We start from the raw sequence: 21,380 nt of genomic DNA on the forward strand, positions 1-21,380 counted from the left end.
GCTTCTCAAGCGGTCTACTCTTTATATGAAGAACGGTCTGATAATAATATCTAGTGGTCGCGTGATAGATCATTTAAATAGTCATTATTCCTATTTTATGGTTAATTCATTATAGTATCTTATGAAGTAAAATATTATCTGTAAACGTTGTATAATTAAAAACACATTGTAACTATAATTATTTATTCCACGTCTCTTCCATCATTCTCTCGAATAAATAACAAAAACTTAGTTTAACATTCAGATCATCGATATTACAATTAAATAATTCTACGTTACATTTTACACACATTGCATGTATTTAATTATAATGTGGAAAAATACAAAAATTTGCCACAGCTTAAGCATTATAAGCTGCTTGACCTTCATTCGTATGACATAAGCTTGAAAATGGAAATCAAAATTTTCAACAGATTAAATGTTTCTTTGACAGTATGTATACTACAACATTGAACTATATTAAATTAAAAGCAATAACAATAATACTGTTATTTCTCAATCACATAATAATATAAATATTGCTGACTAGATTTTTTTCTATTAATTCTGAATCCATAACTTCATAAATTAGGTGTCTATTAATCATAGTACTTTATATAGTTTAATTCTCTGGCAGTGTATTATTATTCTATCAAGCAGCTTCGGCTGTCGCAACGATGTTTAAATAACATAACTTATTGGCAAGAATACAGGTGCCGAGAACTTATTTTAAATAAAACTAATTTTACTGTGTAATGAGCATGCATTACAAGTTTTAAAATATTTTTCTAAATTAATTTAAGCATACTAATTTGCGACCAGCGCTTTAGTGATATTCGAAAAGGATTTGAATTTCTAACCTCACTGTTTATATACAAGATTCCATTCTGAACTATAAAGATGTGGCTTAATTTACATATGTTTTGCATTATCAAATAAATATAAACAGTATCAAACATTCAAGAATACACTTTTATTAATCAATACATCCACATTCTCTCAATTTCCTAAAATCCTTTTTTTAATATTTACTAAGAATGACAGACTTCGCAGTCTGAATCTCGTAGGTTGCATTAATGCGTTTGAAACGTTCTTATAGACACCCCTGGCTTCGTCTTAATAATTATAAGGTTGGATTTAAGGAAAGAAAAAGATAATCGTTTAAAATCAAAAAATCGGCTGCGTTGACAATATTATATTTGTGGAGATATGAAAGAAACTTGGGGCTTTAAGAAAGTCGAATGCTAAACTTGTATCAAAATTTGTCGACCCGAAGTCATTTTCATACAAATAAAGTTTTCGACTTCCTACAAACAGTTACCCAAGTGTACTGTTATGGCGTCTCAAACAAGCCCCCGTTTTGACGTTAACGTTTCAAGTCAAAGTGACGCTGTCACGTTTGACATTCCTTTGATTTATAATTTATGTTGAAACAAGGTTAAAAACTCTCTCAGTTATTTTGCCAATCAGCTATATAAACATTTTATTACAATGTTGCCAGTTTAGGAACCTATTTTCCTATTTGCCAATGTAACTATAAAATTTTACCCCCATATTCATAAAACAAATAATTCAGCTCACCTCAGCAATAATAATATTTGTATGCAAAGGTAAACAGATTACTTAAAACAGTATAATTATTTTACGAAAAAAGGAGGTAAATATTTGACCTAAATCCGTCTTATATCGAAGTTCCCTTAACCGACGGTTTTAAGTCTGTGGGTTACTCTAATATCGATGAACAGTCACTCAATAGGTTTGAAATAACTTAATGACACATGGAGTCAACGATGATCATTGTTGAGTAAAAGGAGCAACCCAAAGTAATCATAGTACCCATAGTGATGGTTGAGTGATAGGCTCTGAAAGTCTTCAGAACTCGGACGTAGCGTGGACAGTGGGCCAGCTCGCCAAGGAGAAGACGGCCAACCTGAAATAAGAGACCACTTATGTTATATGCTATATATGTTAAGAGAAGAGAAATTTGGTAACATGATTTTTTATTTAGATAGGTTTTGACTTGTACCCTAATGTAACATAATGCAGGCATTTTTTTTCTGCAACACCAGTATACTTTTAGTAAGACCTGATGATCAGTAGATTTCTATATAGGTATAAATAAATAAAAAAATGTTTTAAAAGCTAATACATAAATATAATCATTTCTATATATTGTTTTTAAGCTACAGTTTATAACCAACTTCCACTCCTAGTAGTTAAAAAGAATCTATACTGTTCGTTTGATTTGTATATTTACATGTTATATGTATATACGAATTCTCAATCATAATTGCTACGAGTATGCCCTTTTGCCATTTGTACTTGATTCTATTCGATTCGATTCTATGTAATCAACACTAACTAGTATGAAATTGTAATTAGAACTATAGTTACCTCTTGTCCACCGCCAGCGGCTTCTTCCATCTGAGTTTTGACGTGTTTGGCACGTAACATTGGTGCGACGAGACGGAATCGCACGTAGGCTTCTATACTGAATACAACTAACAGTAACGCTAGCTGAAACAAGTAAAAGAAACATGAAAATAAAGTCATTATAACATTACTTATTGTTCATGATTAAGATCTATGACTTCTGTAGTTAAGATCGTGAGAAGCTGAGAAACTTTCAACCTATCTGACAAGTTATTATAAACTCTTACTTAGTAACTCTAGTTACTCGCAAGACGTACGAAGGTAGAATACATTATTATATACAAAAATGTTTCAATGGTATATAATTTTTGGGGTATTTATCATTCCGCCCTAACCATATAAACAATCATCTAATAGTAATATTATTATACGTAAATAATTTCATATCATTCTAGAGTCTAAATTTTAGACTATAAATACATTTTTTTGGTGCAAATTATAGACCTTGTCAGATTCATCAATATAATTTAAAGAATTGCAAAAAGCTTTTGATAGTTAATAATTAATCATGTGCAATTGAGATGAAGTGTGAAATATATTAAAGGTCACAATAAATATTTGGTAATTGGCATAAACAACCTTCAAGTGACCTTATATAGAGATTAGTTTTATTTGTAATTGTTACACAAGTAACTTATTTCTGAAAGGAAGGTCTAGTAATGATTTTAGAAAAAAATCTCGTTATAAGCATTATAAAAAGTTACAATAAATCTAAAATATCAGGTTTTGGTTTACGCCTATCATCATTACCGTAATACCGTAGATGTAAGTTATGCACATCATTGAAGACTATACGATGTGTTTTAGATATGTCTATACATATATCTGGGGTCTGGAAGTGCCAGTTCTAGTTTTAAAATACATAAAAGATCGTAAGGTCATCCGGTAAATAATTCAGTCAATTAGTATATCCGGAATGTACCAATACCTGTACAATACATACTGTAATTTATTTAATCCAAACAAAATTAAATTAATCCGTTGGTAATCTCAATAAGGTCAAATAAAGTACAAGGTAAGCGGCGCCGAGGTTTTTGCAACTTTGCAAAAAATGAGTGTGAAATATTAAAAAGCTTGTAAAAAGCATGTAATGTTATATTTAAATTTATATTAAGTAGTTTTATAACAAATCAAGAATGATGTAAGTTCATTAGGTATATATAATTTATCACCAATATTTAAAAATTTAATGTTACTTTAAAACCGATATTTCGTCTATATTTCTCGTAAATATTAACGTTTAATGACACAATACAACCTACAATCATTTGTCAAAGAAAATTTTTTACTTACATCACAACCTAAACATCTGCAAAATCTCGTGAAAAATCCAGGCTTACCATGCTCGCGAGGCGACATTAGTAATTGACATAGATATATACGTCGTGTTATCGTGTTCTTCAACATTTTAGATGCACTGCATGCATATCTAAAATCTTATAACATACGCGCTTCATCATTTAAATATTCTTACCTGTAACCAGGATGTGTTGACGAACTGTGTGAGACATTGCGTTCGGAAGTACGCAAGTATCGCCAAAAGACTAACTGATGCGTTGAACGCGTAGTAGATTGGGAAGAGAATTGTCTGAACCCGACCAAACTCATGACGTGGGAGAGAGAAGTAGAGCACGATTCCTGTAAAATACATTTATTTATTTCCTCTAAACATGAATATATGAATAGTTATAACGTCAGCGCAAGTCGTATATTATTGGACGATTAAACAACAGGGTGATAATGTTATAAAAGGTTTCACGCTAATATTCCTCCACCACACGAGAGACTGCTATTTGCGTAGATAAAAAGAAAAATTCTACACAAGAAGGCGCACGATATTAGTAGGTACTACTGACCTACTGAGCTTCGAAATACTACAGATCGCAAGTAGTAAAGACCGAGGCCTAATCCACGTTTTAGTATAATTTTAAACTTTATTATTTTATTTATCTTTAAATAAGGGTTGCCAGTGTCAAGATTATTGAATAAGTAAAACAAATTGTTCCGTAATTTCCGTCTGTTCTTAACCTGAATATCAAATGTATTTTCCATATCATTATCTACGTGCGTAGAGAAATGCGTCAACTTTGCATAAACACTTCAATATTATTTACATGGAAAATTTTATTGATAACTTTTATCTATTAGACTATATAATGATCAACTTATAGTGACAATATTTAAAATTAATAACACTGAATAGAAACATGTTAAACTTAAGTAAAACTATGGGAGATAGTTATGTTAAATTATTTTGTATAATGTAGTAGCAGTAATATTAATGCATGAAATTGATGCAAAAAAAATAATTTTGAGATACGTACATCTAAAATAATAATAAATATAGAGCCCTGTGTGACGCTATTCAAGCTATGACCTCAAAAGGGAATTTAAAAAAAAATTGCTAACCTTAAAAAACTTTTTATACCGAAATTTAATGTCAGAAGACAAAAAAAATTTCGTCAGCGGAATGTCGTGCTATTTTTGACTATTGTATTCTTAATAAAATTGGTTCGTACATTCATAATAGTTCATATAGCTATTTTCTAGTAAAAAAAAAACTTGAACTTTGTATTGTGTCCATTAGGTACTTCGAGATATCATCTAATCGACGCAAACACCCTACTTCCTACTTCCTAAGAATGAATTGTGTATTGATACAAGGCTAAAGTGCTAACATGATAATAATAATAATATTAACACTGCGGTTAACGATATTTGCTTATTTGTTTCAACTGTAAATATTATTCTACATTACTACATTGTATTAAATATATCAATCGCATAAGACATAACAAAGTTTAAAAATATTTATGAAAAAGCATTTTAATTTATTCGAAGTCTAAAAATTTCAAGCACTTTCCTATGATGTAAAAAATCTATCCTACCCTAAACCTCTAAATTAAAAAAATCTATGATTTTTAGATCATATGGCCTATATATTTAATGTACCATAGACTTGTTTTAGATACTTTATTATCTTTAGTATACTTGAAGAGCTTATTTTATTTTGTTAGGAAGGTTCTGAGTTTCTTTCTTGTCGTCCTATATCTCGATTATATACATTTGAAACCAACTGGTTTCTATACTTAACTTCAAGACTCCAAGAACTAAAGCCCAAAATTTCTTTGACTAGTGTTTTGTTTGATATGTATTCAATCTAAATACACAGCTTTAACTCTCAACCCTAACTTCGTCGCTATCATCTATAAAACTAACGCAAAAATATGTCTATGTACCATCAACAGATTATAGGACGCCATTAAATAATTATTATTTACTTCTGAAGGTTTTTTAAAAGTCTTGGTGACCTCATGCACATTTTAAGCTGCATAATTCCAAGTACCTTATTGCGAATAATTGAGTTAAACATCACTTAATTACTTACATAATATACGAAACTGATGACAGATTTGCAATTTTTAAATACCTTGCGTAACTCAAAGGTATACTCCCATATATGGTCAGATGAATTTATTTGTACAAAACAGCACTATAATTTATTTATAGCTTGTACAGTGCCAAATTTCAACTAAAATTATTATAAAATAAGTAAATAATTAAGTCATTTCTATAAAATTAACAGAAAACCTTTTGCTATTTATAAACCTCTTTGGAGTATATTTTTAAATCATAGTATAATATAAAATGTAAGGATGTTTATTAATTCATAGAAAACTCAATGTATTAAATGTATTATTCTTAAAGCATTATTTTGCTATGGTTTATATATCTCAAAAAACTGTTCAACTGTATTGTGGTGTAGCGTTCTGTAATTTTAAACTTCAATCAGATTCTGGGAAGAGCCCGCACACAAGTTCCCAGTAAAAAAAAGATTGTCCTTTTGCTGTCAATAACCTGACCGTGAAACTACCTTTAGGCTGCATGTTGTGAAATACATAGTATATTGTACTGAGATTTTTCACTCTATGAATACTTTTGTACAACAAAAAGTTCTTGTGATATATTTAATACTCGTAGTTAACTTGGACGACTGACAACAATATAGATTTGGGAAAAAAGACAAAAAATGGTTTTTCGTTCGTGGAAATCTCGATAAGGCATACAAATAATATTATCGTTAATCAAGGAAAAAACGATTATTTTTCTCTGATATCTAGAGTATTAGACATTTTATAGTGTACTATTTAAGTAAGAACAGTGTTGAATAGTTTTAGATTTGACTCTCATCCCAGAAGTAAGTTTAAATCCAGACTGTGCATTAATGGACATGTTATGTGCGCATATACTCGCTCGTATGGTGAAGAAAAATGTCGTGAGGAAGCCTGCCTTAGACACAAAAAGTTGACGATGTCTGTCAAACTCAGAAGGTTAATCTACTTATAAATGATCACGAAATTGATACACAAATCTGATCCAGACCTAGACATTGTAGTGCCACTAGTTTAGTGAATTTATTAGGTTAGGTCAGAAGCCACATAATACAATGTTGACGTATTCGCCGCAAAATAGATCACCAAAGTGATCTAATATTTCTTTAGACAACTCGAGTCCACTCTTGAATAATTAAATGTCATCTGTTACTTACCAGAGACTAAAGTCATCCAGATCTGGGCACCTAAATGTATGGCGACAGCGCCTACATAGAGAGCCTTCCAACCTCTCAAGTTACTACTGGTACCAGGACGACTTAACCACACGCCAACTACGAAGATAGCCAGCGCAACGTGGAACGGCTGTGATGTCTTTGTTGCAATGCTGTAAATAAAAAATAGGTTTTATTGATGTGATTGAATTCGTATGAAGTAATGTTTTGTATGGAGAAGACTGGCGTAGAACTGTGATCATTCATGGTATGGCTTGAAGTCTAATGTGTGACTGGTAACATGTCAAGCCAGGTCCCTTAGATTTAATGCGTCATGTAAATAACTCAAACTTGGACCCACTCCTTAGAATTCAGGACTTCATACGTAGAAGAACATTGTGTTTTTCAACATCTACGTGATATACAATTTAGCACGTGGATTCTAAGAACCTAATTATGCAACACAGTGTTTACAGAAACTTGTCTTTTAATAATATGAATGATCAAAGCATGATAACATAATATAAATGGTTTATTTGTTTTTATCTAGAAATATATGTTGCTTCTGCCCGCAGCTTCTCTCATTTTGTGTGTTTTTTACGACCTCTTCAACTTTAATCACCGGTAACCAGAAAGTCACACTATCTCAATAGAAACTAATATTTCTACGGTATTTACCAATGTAAATACCGTAGAAATATTAGTTTGGTAGTTTTTGGGCACATTCTTTTACGTATATATTATGTTAGGATCGAAACTTCGTCTCCCTCTCTATTCTCTCATCTATTGTTATAGATCTATAAAGCAGAAGATATATCGATTTTAAAAATAATAAGATTGAATTTTATTTTAAGAGGAGAAGACCTCGCTTTCACTCTTATTAATATATTCTGAGATTACCATGTAAATATGTTTATAATTAGATAAAATCATTGCCAAAACGCGTGACGTTTGAAATCATTGACCTATATGAGATCATTATCGTACATTGTAATATACAAATACCTTGTTTAATGTGTACAGAGTATATACGTACAGCTAATAAATACGTCATTATTCACAACTGTTGGAAGTACCGTAACTGAGAGCTAAATATCTGTCTCGTTTTCATTGATGTTTTTTATTATAATAAATAAAACTTTCGTTTGGTAAAAAATGCCCTGTTTTACCTATGATTCTATACCTACTTATATTTTTTTATAACATGATATTTCGAATACAGCCACATTTTGCCATTATATGCAACGTGTTTTATAACTGATAGAAATCCATGGGTCTACAGATTAGCACAATATATAGATACAGATCAGTATTTGGAAGTATATCTCGGTAAATCTTTTGGGATAGAATTTTCTTTTTCCATAATATGATATATAGATATAATAAAGCACTAATTTACTATATCTTGTTGAATAATACAATATACCCTACCTAATGTTACAATAATTACATTTAATACGAAGAAGGTACAAATAATAGTATTTTAGCATTTTTTGAACTGAAATATTTGCGTTAGTAATCGTCTGCCTTTGAAAAAATAATATTTGTGTCTACTCTATTATAAAAATTTATTTAACCTCAATCAATATCTCATTCTTGGATTTCGTGCTCTAAATTATCTCAAACATGTGAAGTAGCAACAACGATGAATATATGGAATTATCCTAGTATGTAGCCTAGATATCAGTTACCAAGTGTCCAATTGTTCAGTAATTGTGAATATTACTCGTGTTGCAAGCGAGTAACCAATTGATTTATGGCTCTGATTGCTACTCTTAAATACTCATAGAAAAGAGTCCATATCGATATATTTCGATTAGAAAGGGTTTCATTGTTACTAGAAAAAATATGGTTGCTTTGAGTCATTATAGAGAATCTATTAAGAATTGTTTAATCACGTGGCACGTTTACACTTGACGCTCGCTTGCAGTGCATATTACAATTACCTATTTCGTGATGCCAACAGCTTGTATCAGCTTCATCATATTTTTTGATTATCTGTATCTCTTATCCTGAAGAACATTTGAATATCGCAGACGACGATACGTCAGATGTTTGTGCGTGATTGATTACGTAAGTGTTACTAACGGGTACGTTACATAATGTCATCTAAGAGAAATTGTTCCTTTTTACGACGCCTAAAGGAATGTTTATTTTTAAAGCTTGATAAAGCTTGATTGGTGCAACAGGAATTGCAGCTGGAAACATTTGAACACTTACTTTTACTGAAATTAGCGTACACAAAATGGCTGTCTGTTTTTGAAGTAAGTATATGCTCTTAATTCAAATCAATTATAAATCATTTTATTCGTATGATTAATGGATGGAATTGCTTTTGAAAAAGGAATTTATGCATAATACACAGAGCAAGTAAAAGTACAAGGTTTGCCTTTTAAGGAAACATAACAAAGACACTTTCGTTTGCGAAGTCAGGGATAAAGAGAAGCCTTGTTAAATACATACTTGTGTGTAAATATTTGATATTTGCCTTCATATAGGTTTTTACTTTTACTTATTGGGAATTGACTCATACGAAAATCTCGTATTCATATAGAGCCGAAATGTTCATAAATAATGTTAAGTATATTTTAATAAATATTTTATTTATTTACATATTCTAAAATTTGGATTTTATTTTTATTGGCACATAATATTTTCGTTCTCTTCCACATTTCTTCACGTCTTTTGCATTTTTGGTCTTACAATATATTTTTTATTTGTAAAGACAGCGCATATGATGTACATACCTATGCAATATGAAAATATTACGATATACTCATAGTTTACAAACCATATATTAGATTAATAATTGGAAGGATATTTTCACGATTTTTCATAGTTTTAAAAACCAGCGTCTAGGTCTTCGTTAGATTTTAAGTTTCAATGTATAATAATATATTATATTCCTTTACCGCTTTTTGTGCTTATATCAAGTCCATTGATGCAAAATCTGGGATGATGGCCGAACGTTAAGCTACTAGGCCAATACTACTCTTCAGTTCACATTTCCGTCCTTAAACACGATTCTATTTCTCCAAATAACATCATTACACAATGTCGAAATAAAGGTGTGCTATCCACTTACGAATGTTATCAAACACAGTTCAGGCGACGTGCCTTTTCGCACGCGGGCTACTGATAAGACCATTGAAATATAAAAATGCAAGGTTTTGCAATGGTGAATGATTGCAACATTTATACACAAGTGTTCTAAATGAAGAATCTTCTTCTTCGATCGATCGACCGGATCGAGCCCTCTTTGTATATACATGTCAAGAGAAAATAATATATTTTATCAAGTTTATGAAGTCGATAAGACACCTTTTGACATACATTTGTGGTCAATTGTTAACGTCTAGACATTTATCTCAACAATTAACCTTCGAGATATTTAAAGCTATATCGTTGGCATGACGATAAAAAATACGAGCAGTTTTTTCTATTATTAAACTAAATTCGCATTACTATGGTATTGTATTGAAACAATAATAAGATGATTGTATTTCGGATTTATTACCAAAGATAAAAATTATTATATCTAAAGTCCAACCTGTTTATAATTTAGGAAGTAATAATTTAAATGATAAAGATTAAAGTTTTTAAAAATTTTAAATCTGTTTCCTGTTAAAGCTTTTTGTAAATAGCTGATTAATTAAATAAGTTGAAAAATAACAAAATAAAGCATTCTAGTACTTGTCTACGGAAAGAAGGTGCTGCTCTTCCACAGGCTTAAAAGGAGGATCCTTGGCCAGTCAAGCCACAGACTAGCCAGTCCGATGGGCCTATGGGCCTACCGCGATACCTTTCTGAGCGCGTTTCAGGAAGTACTTCCTGTTATTGTAGGCGTAGATTGTAGGTGTCGCTACACTAATTATAAAATGTTTGAAGACGGCGCGGCGCAATGATAAGTGTAATTGCATTATTTGATTCTTCCATTTTAAACTTTGTATCATTTCAATGTTGAAGCCGTGATTGATTGCAATATCTTGTCACTCAATAAACTGATAAAAGATAACGATTTGAACTATATTAAAGTGTCATCGAATGCCTTATCTATTATTTTGTTAAATAACATTGGCTAATTTGTTGTATCACTAAAAGTACTAGTCCGAAATCAAATTTGTCGAATGACGTTTGTGTAGATGAAAAATCCATATTCTACACATGTAATCGTAAAAACAATATACAATAAAATATCTTGTAAAAGAGGTACAATGACGAGCGTGATTTATAAAATATGGATGGGGATCTTATCTTGTCAACAAACAGAGCATTGACACAAAGTTCTGAAAAATAAGAAATAATATCTAAATAATGCATGATACTGTGTTGTACGAGATGGTTTTGAAAAAATGCATCGCGAACAGAATGTCAATATAAAATGGCAAAAAGACTCGTATCCGACACGTTGCAAGAACGGATTTTATAAACGCCCAATTTCAGGGTTCGAATTTTAAATAAAAACTTTCATTCCTGTAGGTCTGTGAAACTGCGTTCACAGGAACATATAAATTATCCAAAACATACATTGATACCAACTTTGGAAATCTTTTTGTAGTATTCATAAGATGTAAGTACATTTGTACATGTTTATAGATGCATGAATTTTTTTTATAAAATTCATTGAAAACACAATAAGTTTATACTTCAGATTAAAACATCGAAATGAATTCAGCATTAAAATGTATCACCGGGATAAGAGAAAAAGAAATGCGAGCTTCGCTTCTATTAAAAATTATTAATATTTTTTACTTACAAGTTAGGTATAAATTTGAATTTAGATGTCGGTGCATGCCGCTTTATATTTTATCAATTCAGTTTGGTAACAATTTGTCAGTCGCCAGACAATTGAATGAACGATTGACTGACTGAACTAAATGTTGTATCAGTTGTTTTTATTAAAGATTTTACCTTTTTACTACTCCTATCTAAAATTCATAATTTATGAGCATAATTTAAATAATAAGTTAATTTAATCTTACTTTTGTTTTTATTTGCATTTAAATAATAGCAAATCAATTCAATATTGGATATGATAAATATTGATATATACTTGACAGATAATATTAAGAAAAATATCCGTCTCTATACAAACGATTTCCGGATGTTTTTGTCTTCTTAGAAAATATTTGGTTTATTTTACTATAACCATATAATAAATTCTTAAAATATTTATCGAGTTCTATACGTCTCAGCCTTTCAACTTCCAGAAAATTAAAATAATGAAAACATTCACGATACAACAAACAAATAAATCAAAACTTACGTTAGAAAAGGCTTTGAAAATCTTTAATCTATGGACGGAACGTTAAATAAATTACTACAAAGTGTTCATCATATTCAACGCATAGCAACAAGCGTAACGTACGCAACCACTGTAAAAAAGGTATAAAACCATTTGAAACATTTAATTTCTTTAAACACAGCGAAAAATTTATTCCAATTACTTCAGTTAAACACAATACACGCGATGGCCTACATCATTGATAACATGACGTTGAAGTGTTTAAAAGCTATCTTTCAAATTGTTTTAAAATGTTCCCGCAAAATTTTATTAAAAGGGAATTTTTAAACATCATATCTTATTTGTCCTGGAGAGGTTAGCATTATACGCTGACCATAGAATTAAATACATACGGCATTCATTTAAATAATTTATCTTACTCATTGTTCATCAGTTCAATGACATTCCGACAGCAGTAGATACGCTCCGTAGGGACACAAGTCATATTTCTAAGCAAGCCCTCGATTGGGATCCTCAAGGCAAAATGAAAAGTGGCCGCCCAAAATAACCCAGTACTGCAGGAGAAGTAAGCTAGAATGACGTGGTGTAATGACGAAATTAAGAGAGTTGTCCAGTACCGATCAGGCTGGTTTTATAAGCTTGATACCCTTTTCCCCACCTGGGGGACAAATGACTTTAACTCAAGTAATTCTTCATCACGTTATTGAAACTTGGAGACCACCAATTCCCTTTAAAATCCTGCATACATCCGAATCGAATAATAATACATTTTTGTAGATTTTAATTATGAATTACTAATAAATATGTATATATAATTTTGAATATAAATTACTAATTCATTCTTTTTTATTTGCATAATTAGTTTCCATAAATTAAATTAAATACACTTATTTTCGCTAACGCTTATAAAACTCTAAAATTTAGTATAATTGTAATCTTAAATGACAAATGGAAATCTGCTCAACTGTTGGCCGCTTTTAAAACAGCTTATTAAAACAACTTTATATGTGTTTTTATAAAAATGTAACGCCTTTCGATTGTGTAAAGATAAAGTCCATTACAAACAGTTATAATGAAAAGTGCAAATCCCGGTTTAAAATAACTCATTATCATTTAAACTGCACCAATTTATTTTTTTAATGAAGTTTAAATTATTTACGAGTTCAACTTTACCTTTTAAGTAAGATAAAATGTTGAAAAGGTTGGTATTAATCAAAGATAATTAATTATTAATAAAGGCGACCATGAGGCGTTGTTAATAATACTTATAAAACCTATTGAGAAACAGTCAAGAACAGATATTGGACATATGAACCGAAATTTATAACATATTTTGACGTAGATACGTTACCCGACGTTTATTAGATATTTAACTTTTGTTCGCATATACGAGTAGTTAGACATATATTACATTTTTTTACGTTTTTACAAATTGTTTCAAACATTTTTTAACAGTATCCTGTATCTAAAGTGCATTGGAAATGATATTAATCGATTGGCTTTTACGTTTTCGTCATTTGATATCTCGCAATCGGTATTGTGATTTCAGAATATATTCCATAGTATTAAAGAAAACTTATATTCCTATCATATATATTTCATATCGTAAATTACGCAATAGTACGGACCACATGAATTGTTAGCGCCGTGTGTTGTTTTTAAATAAACTTTATCGTCACCATATAATATTGAGATTCAGTACATTGACTAGTAATCAATCATTTACAAATCCTGTGATAAGATATATGGACACCAATATTTAAGAGCGAATAGATTTTCCTTTATTTTCATTTTTATTTGTTGATTGACAGATTGAGCGATATTGGTTATCATGTCTTCGTTATATTTTATTTTTCTTACTTCACTTTTTTGATACTTAAGAAAATGTTTGTGAGCGATTTATTTAACAATTGACAATCTATAATAGGTAATAATACTCTTGATGGCTAATATTAACAAATGGGAAAATGTTACTAATACAACTAGACCTAGAGCACCTAGAACTGAGTTACCCGCGCTGTCTCGGTCGCTGTGCCGAATTGTTCGTTACGGTGATATTTTTATTAAATGTAATATTTTTTAACAACAATGATATGTGCGAGACGCACTAAATAAAAAATATAAAAAACTAATAATTATGTATATTCAATGTCAGTCATCACAGTTCCTTTTCGAAACCGATTAGCCACGAGATCTTTAACAGAGCTGGCGGTAAGATTTCGAATTCGATACTTTGTACTAAGTATAATTCCCGTATGTCAAATAAAGTAAAATACGTTTATTTTGGAATATAAGACCAGGTATAAATTATTCCACGTCATTAAATTCGAAATTCAAATTTAATTCCAGTCTTGACATGAAGTCATATTAAACGCTACCACGAACGCTTTCGACTATGAATCATCTGCCTAGGATGTCTAGGATTGATTTCATGGCTATAATCACTTTCATATTCAGTTTCATAAGATTTTATTACGGAGAAAAATACATTGTTACAAGCAAGAAACATGACTTTGTTAGAGATCTTATTGTAGCTAAAATCTCTTGGAACAATCTAGATTGTATTGTGACGTTTATCTATTATTATTAAAATACAGCATGAGTATTGTGAAATAGTTGAAAGTTTGTGAAGTTGTATTAAGATTTATCCATTTTGGTAGGATTAGCTTCTAATGAAAAGGACGCGAGAAAATCAACAAATTTTATAATTACATAATATGTCAGTGTAAAGAGTAGGTACAATGAAATGAAAATGTTTTAAAGTAATCTTATTCAAGCGATTCCAAACGAAAATAATTCTGTTCTCGTGGAAGAGTGAGTTTTCCCAACATAATTCATTAAATTATTTCTGTAAAGCCTCGGCAACTGTAAAGATTTACTGTGATAAAGATATTTAAAAATTTATTTATTAAAAAAAATGTAAATGTATTAAATGTCGCTCTTGGTGGCGGTAATATGATTTATATCCTTCTATTTTCTTGATGTTGCTTTGGCTCATTGACTACGACTGGTTTACAGTTTTATTTTAGATTAATAATAGTTTTATTACCTCAGCACATAGAATCAACCATATGAACAATAAAGACATGATTGCTTGGGGATGTGGTAATGAAACAATTGCTCTAAACACTGACTACGTGCAGGTCTACATGCAGTATTAGTCCAGGTAGGAATCAGATTGGGGCCTTTATACATAAAATACTTCTATAATACATATTAAAGCGAATATTGTAATGATCTCACCATGCGTTTTACTTCTGTGCAAGAATCCCTTCGTGTTTCTTATGTGTGCAACACTGAAGGAAGTCAGCATATCTAATATTTTTATTATTGTTTATTTTGTAGTCGTTTTTTTAGTTCCTTTGATATATTGCTTAAGTTCTAATGTAATTGATGTGTATGTGTAAGTGTGTTAAATTTGTAATGTCATGTGTATTTTTTAGGCATAAACATTGTTTTAAAATGTATATATAAATAAATAATTAATATTGTATTACAGAAACACACATTATGAATAAAACAGATGTTAAATTGTGTCAAAACCTATAATAAGTATAAGGGTTGTAGTATGTAGTATTTTTTTACAGAAAAAAAGTAATAAATGGTAAACAAATGAAATAAAATCGTTTAATTAAGTAAAATATCTACAAGAAATCAAAGGATATACTTATTTGATGCTAATTTTACCAAATTTAGAATGATAATGCGAGATCAAAATGTGCTCTATCTATACCGAATATGTATTGTCTAGAGATAGACTAATCCATCAACATAATAACAAATAGATAAAAGCTTATATCTCTTCCTTATGGGACACGTCGTTATCTAGCGTCCTGGTTCTATATCAATTTACTATCCGTAATTTCTACTACTGGTTTTTAAAGAAAAGATTGTCTAAAGGAATGGACAACTAGTTACTACGAGTATAGCAAATGGACATTGATGCTGAATGATTTTAGCAGACCTTCAAAAACTGCAGGTTTTAGTCAGATATTGTAAAAAAATATCGTAATACAGAGCGTATTACGATATTTTTAGGCGTAGCCTAAGTTTTTTGTGGAACTCTCATTCCTGAGGTCGTAAATTCGATTCCCGGCTGAGCATCAATCGACGTGCTTCAGACTCAGGAGGCTAATTGCCACTTACCTATTAGATTGACAAATGATCATGGACAAGATACAGAAATCTGAGGCTCAGACCAAACTGGATGTAGCGCCACTAGTTTTTTAAATATGTAATACATATAAGTAGTAAAAGTGATTAATTAATTCATATAGTTGTAAAAAAATACGTATAATTAATTTTATTGTGTATTTTAATACAAACCAATAGACAAAAGTGTTGTTCACAGAGTTGATCACCTTATCTAAATTAAAAACGTTTCAAGTTTCAGTCTTATTAAATATACAAATTACGTAACAAATTGTAGTTCCTTTAATGATTTTAATCTGTTTCAAAGAAATTTCACCAGTATCCGCATTGGTTGAATTGAGTGCTGCAAACCGGTGCAAAGTACATTCGGTTATTTACAAGAACCGAAAACCGGTAATTCATGCTGTCAAGTGTTTTTAGATGATGATGTACATTTGTTCTAATTTCACTAATTGCTTGTGTCAATTTAATGACAGTTTTAAAGATAAAGAGTGTGAGTGAGATATTTTCCAAATCAAAAACCGGTTCATGCTGTCAAATTTTTTTAGAATTGTAATAATTTCACTGCACTAGTTTTTTACTAGCAATTTCGGTACAGTTTTTAAAATCTACTTACAAAATATTGTATGTAGATTTTACGACAAACCCAATTGGTTTTCCTGGAAACTGACCTAATGATAAAACCCAATTTTTTTGATTTGATTTCCTTATTTAAAATTATAACGCAGAAAATCCCGTCTTAGACGAGTATTATCTTAGCTACGCAGAAAATTTGATTTTACTGCAGCGCTTGTAACACATTCTAACCTTTTTTCTACATCAATTTAGTTTTATTTTGTAGTCTATGGTCATAGGTATGCCAAGTGTGACAAAGTATGTATGAATAATTATTTTAAGCTACTCATACAGCGGTAATTTTAAAATAAATTTGAGCTTCAATAGAATTTGGGAAGCATCCAGAGTTTTTTTTAGCGCTTTTTATTTGAGAATACTATTTTTGTTGACTTATTGTATCTTTAAAAATGACCTTTGCATTTTAAGATACTGTCGACAAACTTTTTGCTATAATTATGTATTTATGGTGTGTCTTTGTTGTGTTTGATTTTTAGATCAATAATGGGTCTCTTGAAAATATAATCATTTCTATATTCCTGTAAATAGACATAAGTTTTTCAAATATAATATCTTATGTAATTCGTAATTTACTAGAGAACCTAAACATAATAATTAAACATAAAATACTTGTAAACGGATAAATAACAATTCTAACAAAAAATGCTGGCGAATTGCCGAAAAAATCATTGGTTGAACACACATATTTATGTATTTATGCATTTGTTACTTATAATTAACCTTAAAATAGAACACAAGGACACAGTGCCATCCCCTTTAAGAGACTGTAAGTTACTAGACAATTTCTTATGTTACATTTTTATTATTGTTAGGCGTACGATTGTCTGTGTGGGTTGTGTTGGTAGTGGGTTGTTTAGTTATTTATTATACAATTTTTAAATATTTTTTCTTGTACTGACATTAGTCTCATGTGAGGTTAGATGTGTAATGATGAGACATCCTGTGTGTGAAAATATTACAGTGTTAAATGATAAATTCGTTGAACTTAAGTTTGAACATCTGTCTGAGAACACATATTACACATAAACTCTTTTAGAATAATGTTCCACGATGATCAAAACAAATCAAATACAACCTTTAATCATTTATACAATATATCAAATCAACTCTAAGCCGTAAGAGCGTATCTCGTTTGATAAGGCTATGTCATTGCTAGCAATAAATCGATAAAAAGTAACACGACAAAATATAACATTGTATTGTATTTTATACTTTCACCCGTTTGTAAATGTTTAGAAACATGCTCCGTAACTAGCACCGGCACTTTTTAATTAAATTGTGTCTTTTAGTGTACGACTTTATTATAATACCCGTTGGCTGTTTTAATATGAAATTTAAGCTTTTGGAAAAAAGGAAACGTGATAACTACAGTACTAATGCCATACCGCGTTCAATCTCATAATGAGCTGATCCGTTCAATTTCCAGCCATCTTGAAGCCAACAAAATCTTTCTCCTGCAACTTTGAATTTGTTCTTTTTTTATAAGAGGCTTTTGGACCGATGAATCCTAGTGAACCGACGTTAATTAAAGTTTTCATTTGACGCCTGGTAGATAGTACTCCAGATCTTCTGCTTTCCTCGCTCAACGAAAAAGTATCGTAATGCAAGGAAATGTGTCATCTAACAAAATAAAAATATACATTATACTTTTTGGGACAGCTATAAATATCCTAATAATATATTATTCATATACAGGAGGCGTTAATTCGACCTATTTTACTTGGCAATCTATGAAAAACCATTTATGCCAATCATAATATTGAGAAATCGCCAAGCGATTGATCCTAATCAAAATACTGGTCTATATTTTAATTATCTTCTTAATTTTGTTTGATTGAAGGCAGTTCAAAATGAAAGTAATATTTTACTCTGGGGTGAGTTATATACTATAAACTATAAATGATACGAACTAATTAAATCGAATGTAACTGGGACATGATTCGTCGAATCTCTTAACGAAGGATCAATCTGCTTATACAAAATACTGACTGAACTTTGACGCGATTGCGACAAGTATATTACTAGTATAATGTAACCGTGTGTAGTTATAAATTCAGTTAATTCGATTCGTATTAACAAGAATAATTATTTTTTGTCAGAAAATGATCAAAGTAGACCCTAACCAAAAGCTTTTTAGGGTTGCGCCAGCGCCACTGGATTATTATTATACAAAAACACCAAACCAAACCTCATTCCTTTGTATTTATAAAATTTCGTAAGTTTATTGTATATTAATCAATCAGAAAGCAATTCGTTTATGTTTCGTTTAAAATCCAAAATAATAAAACAGTATTGCAAGGCCGTAATCCTTTCCAATGGATAAAAACCCTGACTGTACGCTCATTAAAACGGAACTAATTTTAATCCAATCGTTAGTTTGCGAATCGGTAACGGTATTTTTTTTTCTTTTTTAAATTGTTAACAGATTTAAGTTCTAGTACGTGTAAGAAAATGAGCACAGAATTATTGAAACGGCTTTGTGTAAATAGGAAATCAAGGATTTCTGGAACTAGGGGAGGGGTATGTTTAATTTCATACGCAGATAAAATTCAGACGTAACAAATAATTCAAATAAATCGCAAAGAAACAATACTCTATATACAGAAGGTTGTTTGCACTTTCGTATCGCTACGTCACGAATTACATATGCACACGTCAATTGTATTACGCTATTTTCAATATTTTTTTATTGACACTGTCATTTACATATGTAAGAAAATACGTTCGTAAATTAGGTTTCAGTAGATTTTGAAAAAAGAATTTATGCTGAATTGCATGCTCTAGATTCAAATGAGCTTGTTAATCTATAAAATATCTATGGTATATACTCCAATAATGTTTTAACAAATTGCTTAGACATTGCCATACAAAAATTTGACATTATTAATAATGTATATTTCATAGCATATTTCCTTAAATAAATAAATGTTATGAGAGCAAAACCTTCATATCTCTGTATATGATTAAGAAATACAAGAATACTATTATATTATTAATACGTAACTGTTTTTATATTAGTAAAGCGGCGATCGATATATAAATGTTTAAATCTGTGTATAGTAAACCTTCTTTTTAAAAAAAAACACTTACACATATGCCTTAGTCTCCTGAAGACGCACCATCAGGTCTTTCGCTGTATCGTACACGACTTTCGTCAATTGGGTGGAAACGGCCAGCAAATCGGGCTGATACGCCACCTCCTTCTGCTTCTCCTCATCGGCGGGGTTAGTAATAATTTTGTGCTTCCTCTTCATCCTTTCCAGGGTTCTATTCGGTTGGCTTTGTTTAACCGGTGCCTCAATGGGCGAATCGCGAGTGCACACATTACACATTTTATACGTTCGTTTTCAACCGCAACTGGTGGAGACTGAAGCGAGTTGCGTCTTCAAGAATATAAATCGGGCTGAAGCTATCCCCACTTCGCGTTTGTCGATAACAGTTGATAGTGTGTACCTGTAAAGGGATATTTCCTAATTGTTGGTTTGTTTGAATATTCAAACAAAAACGATAATTCCTAATGTCTTTTTCTCGCAGTCGAAGGCTTAAGTGACTATCGAATAGGTTATTTTGCCGTAAATTAAATCTTAAGGCAACGCTATAGTGTGACATAGGGGACTAATGGGAAATAAAATTGTTCATACAAAGAAATTGTTATATGCTATCGATTTAGATATTATATAAATGTATACGAAATTATTAGTAATATTAATATTTATATGGATAAATTTCGAATGAATAAAGATGTTACGTATTTCGACTATGTATTTGAGTGTTGTTCCTGTCCTGCTATTTCACCATGCCTCCTACTGATAGAGGACACATATTTGTTTTTAATTTATTTTATTATTATTAGTTGACCAGTAATAAGAAGTTATGTGCAACATGGTGTAATGGTTGCAGCTCCTTACAAGCATTGTGTAAAAGAAAAAACTTGGCGATTAAAAAGAGTTTCGGAGAGTTGCCAGTTCTTCTCTTCTGTTGCACGCTCTTAGTTTGACAACTGGCCGTAAATGTAAAATTAGAAGCATTTCATATATATCTCTTTTTTGATGTTTATAGGTGTACATTGTTTTACCTCTATGAATAAATCACTTTGATTGTATTTGAACCAACGTCAGTTAATTAAAAGCAATTTTAGTTAAAAACTTATTGCAGCTGATAATAGCAGAGCTACGACCCTTTATCTTATAACATTGGACCATTTCTATTATTGGATCTAAGATATTTAGTTTGGCCATAACTTTATATACATACGAAAATTGCAATTATACATGACATATTATTAAAATTCATAAACAATTCCAGGAACATCAGTAATAAATGTGATTCCTAGAAATTTTGTCTTCATTTGAATTTGTCTCATGGGTTTTGTGTATTCAAATTCTTAAAACC

At 30.6% G+C, this 21,380-nt stretch overlaps 1 protein-coding gene across 1 annotated transcript; it reads right to left on the reverse strand.

The window, feature by feature from the left end:
* Window positions 1-166: 166 nt before the first annotated feature.
* Window positions 167-20,374, reverse strand: LOC110993645 (transmembrane protein 205). The gene is made up of 5 exons (XM_022259980.2): window positions 20,079-20,374; window positions 6,962-7,131; window positions 3,887-4,050; window positions 2,374-2,496; window positions 167-1,909 (listed from the first exon to the last, which is right to left on the reverse strand). Exons 1-5 carry the CDS (start codon window positions 20,318-20,320, stop codon window positions 1,748-1,750), a joined length of 861 nt encoding a protein of 286 aa, XP_022115672.2. The 5' UTR covers window positions 20,321-20,374; the 3' UTR covers window positions 167-1,747.
* Window positions 20,375-21,380: the final 1,006 nt, after the last annotated feature.

This window comes from Pieris rapae, chromosome 20 (assembly GCF_905147795.1).
Source record: "Pieris rapae chromosome 20, ilPieRapa1.1, whole genome shotgun sequence".
NCBI lineage: Eukaryota > Metazoa > Arthropoda > Insecta > Lepidoptera > Pieridae > Pieris > Pieris rapae.

Bases quoted from the DNA above. Each gene is read 5' to 3' on its own strand.
- LOC110993645 (XM_022259980.2), bottom strand. From the start codon at position 20,320: ATGTGTAATGTGTGCACTCGCGATTCGCCCATTGAGGCACCGGTTAAA. The intron at 4,051-6,961 runs GTAAGTAACAGA...TGTATTTTACAG, and splicing joins CTGGATGACTTTAGTCTCTG to GAATCGTGCTCTACTTCTCT. The intron at 1,910-2,373 runs GTAACTATAGTT...CTCTTATTTCAG, and splicing joins CCGCTGGCGGTGGACAAGAG to GTTGGCCGTCTTCTCCTTGG.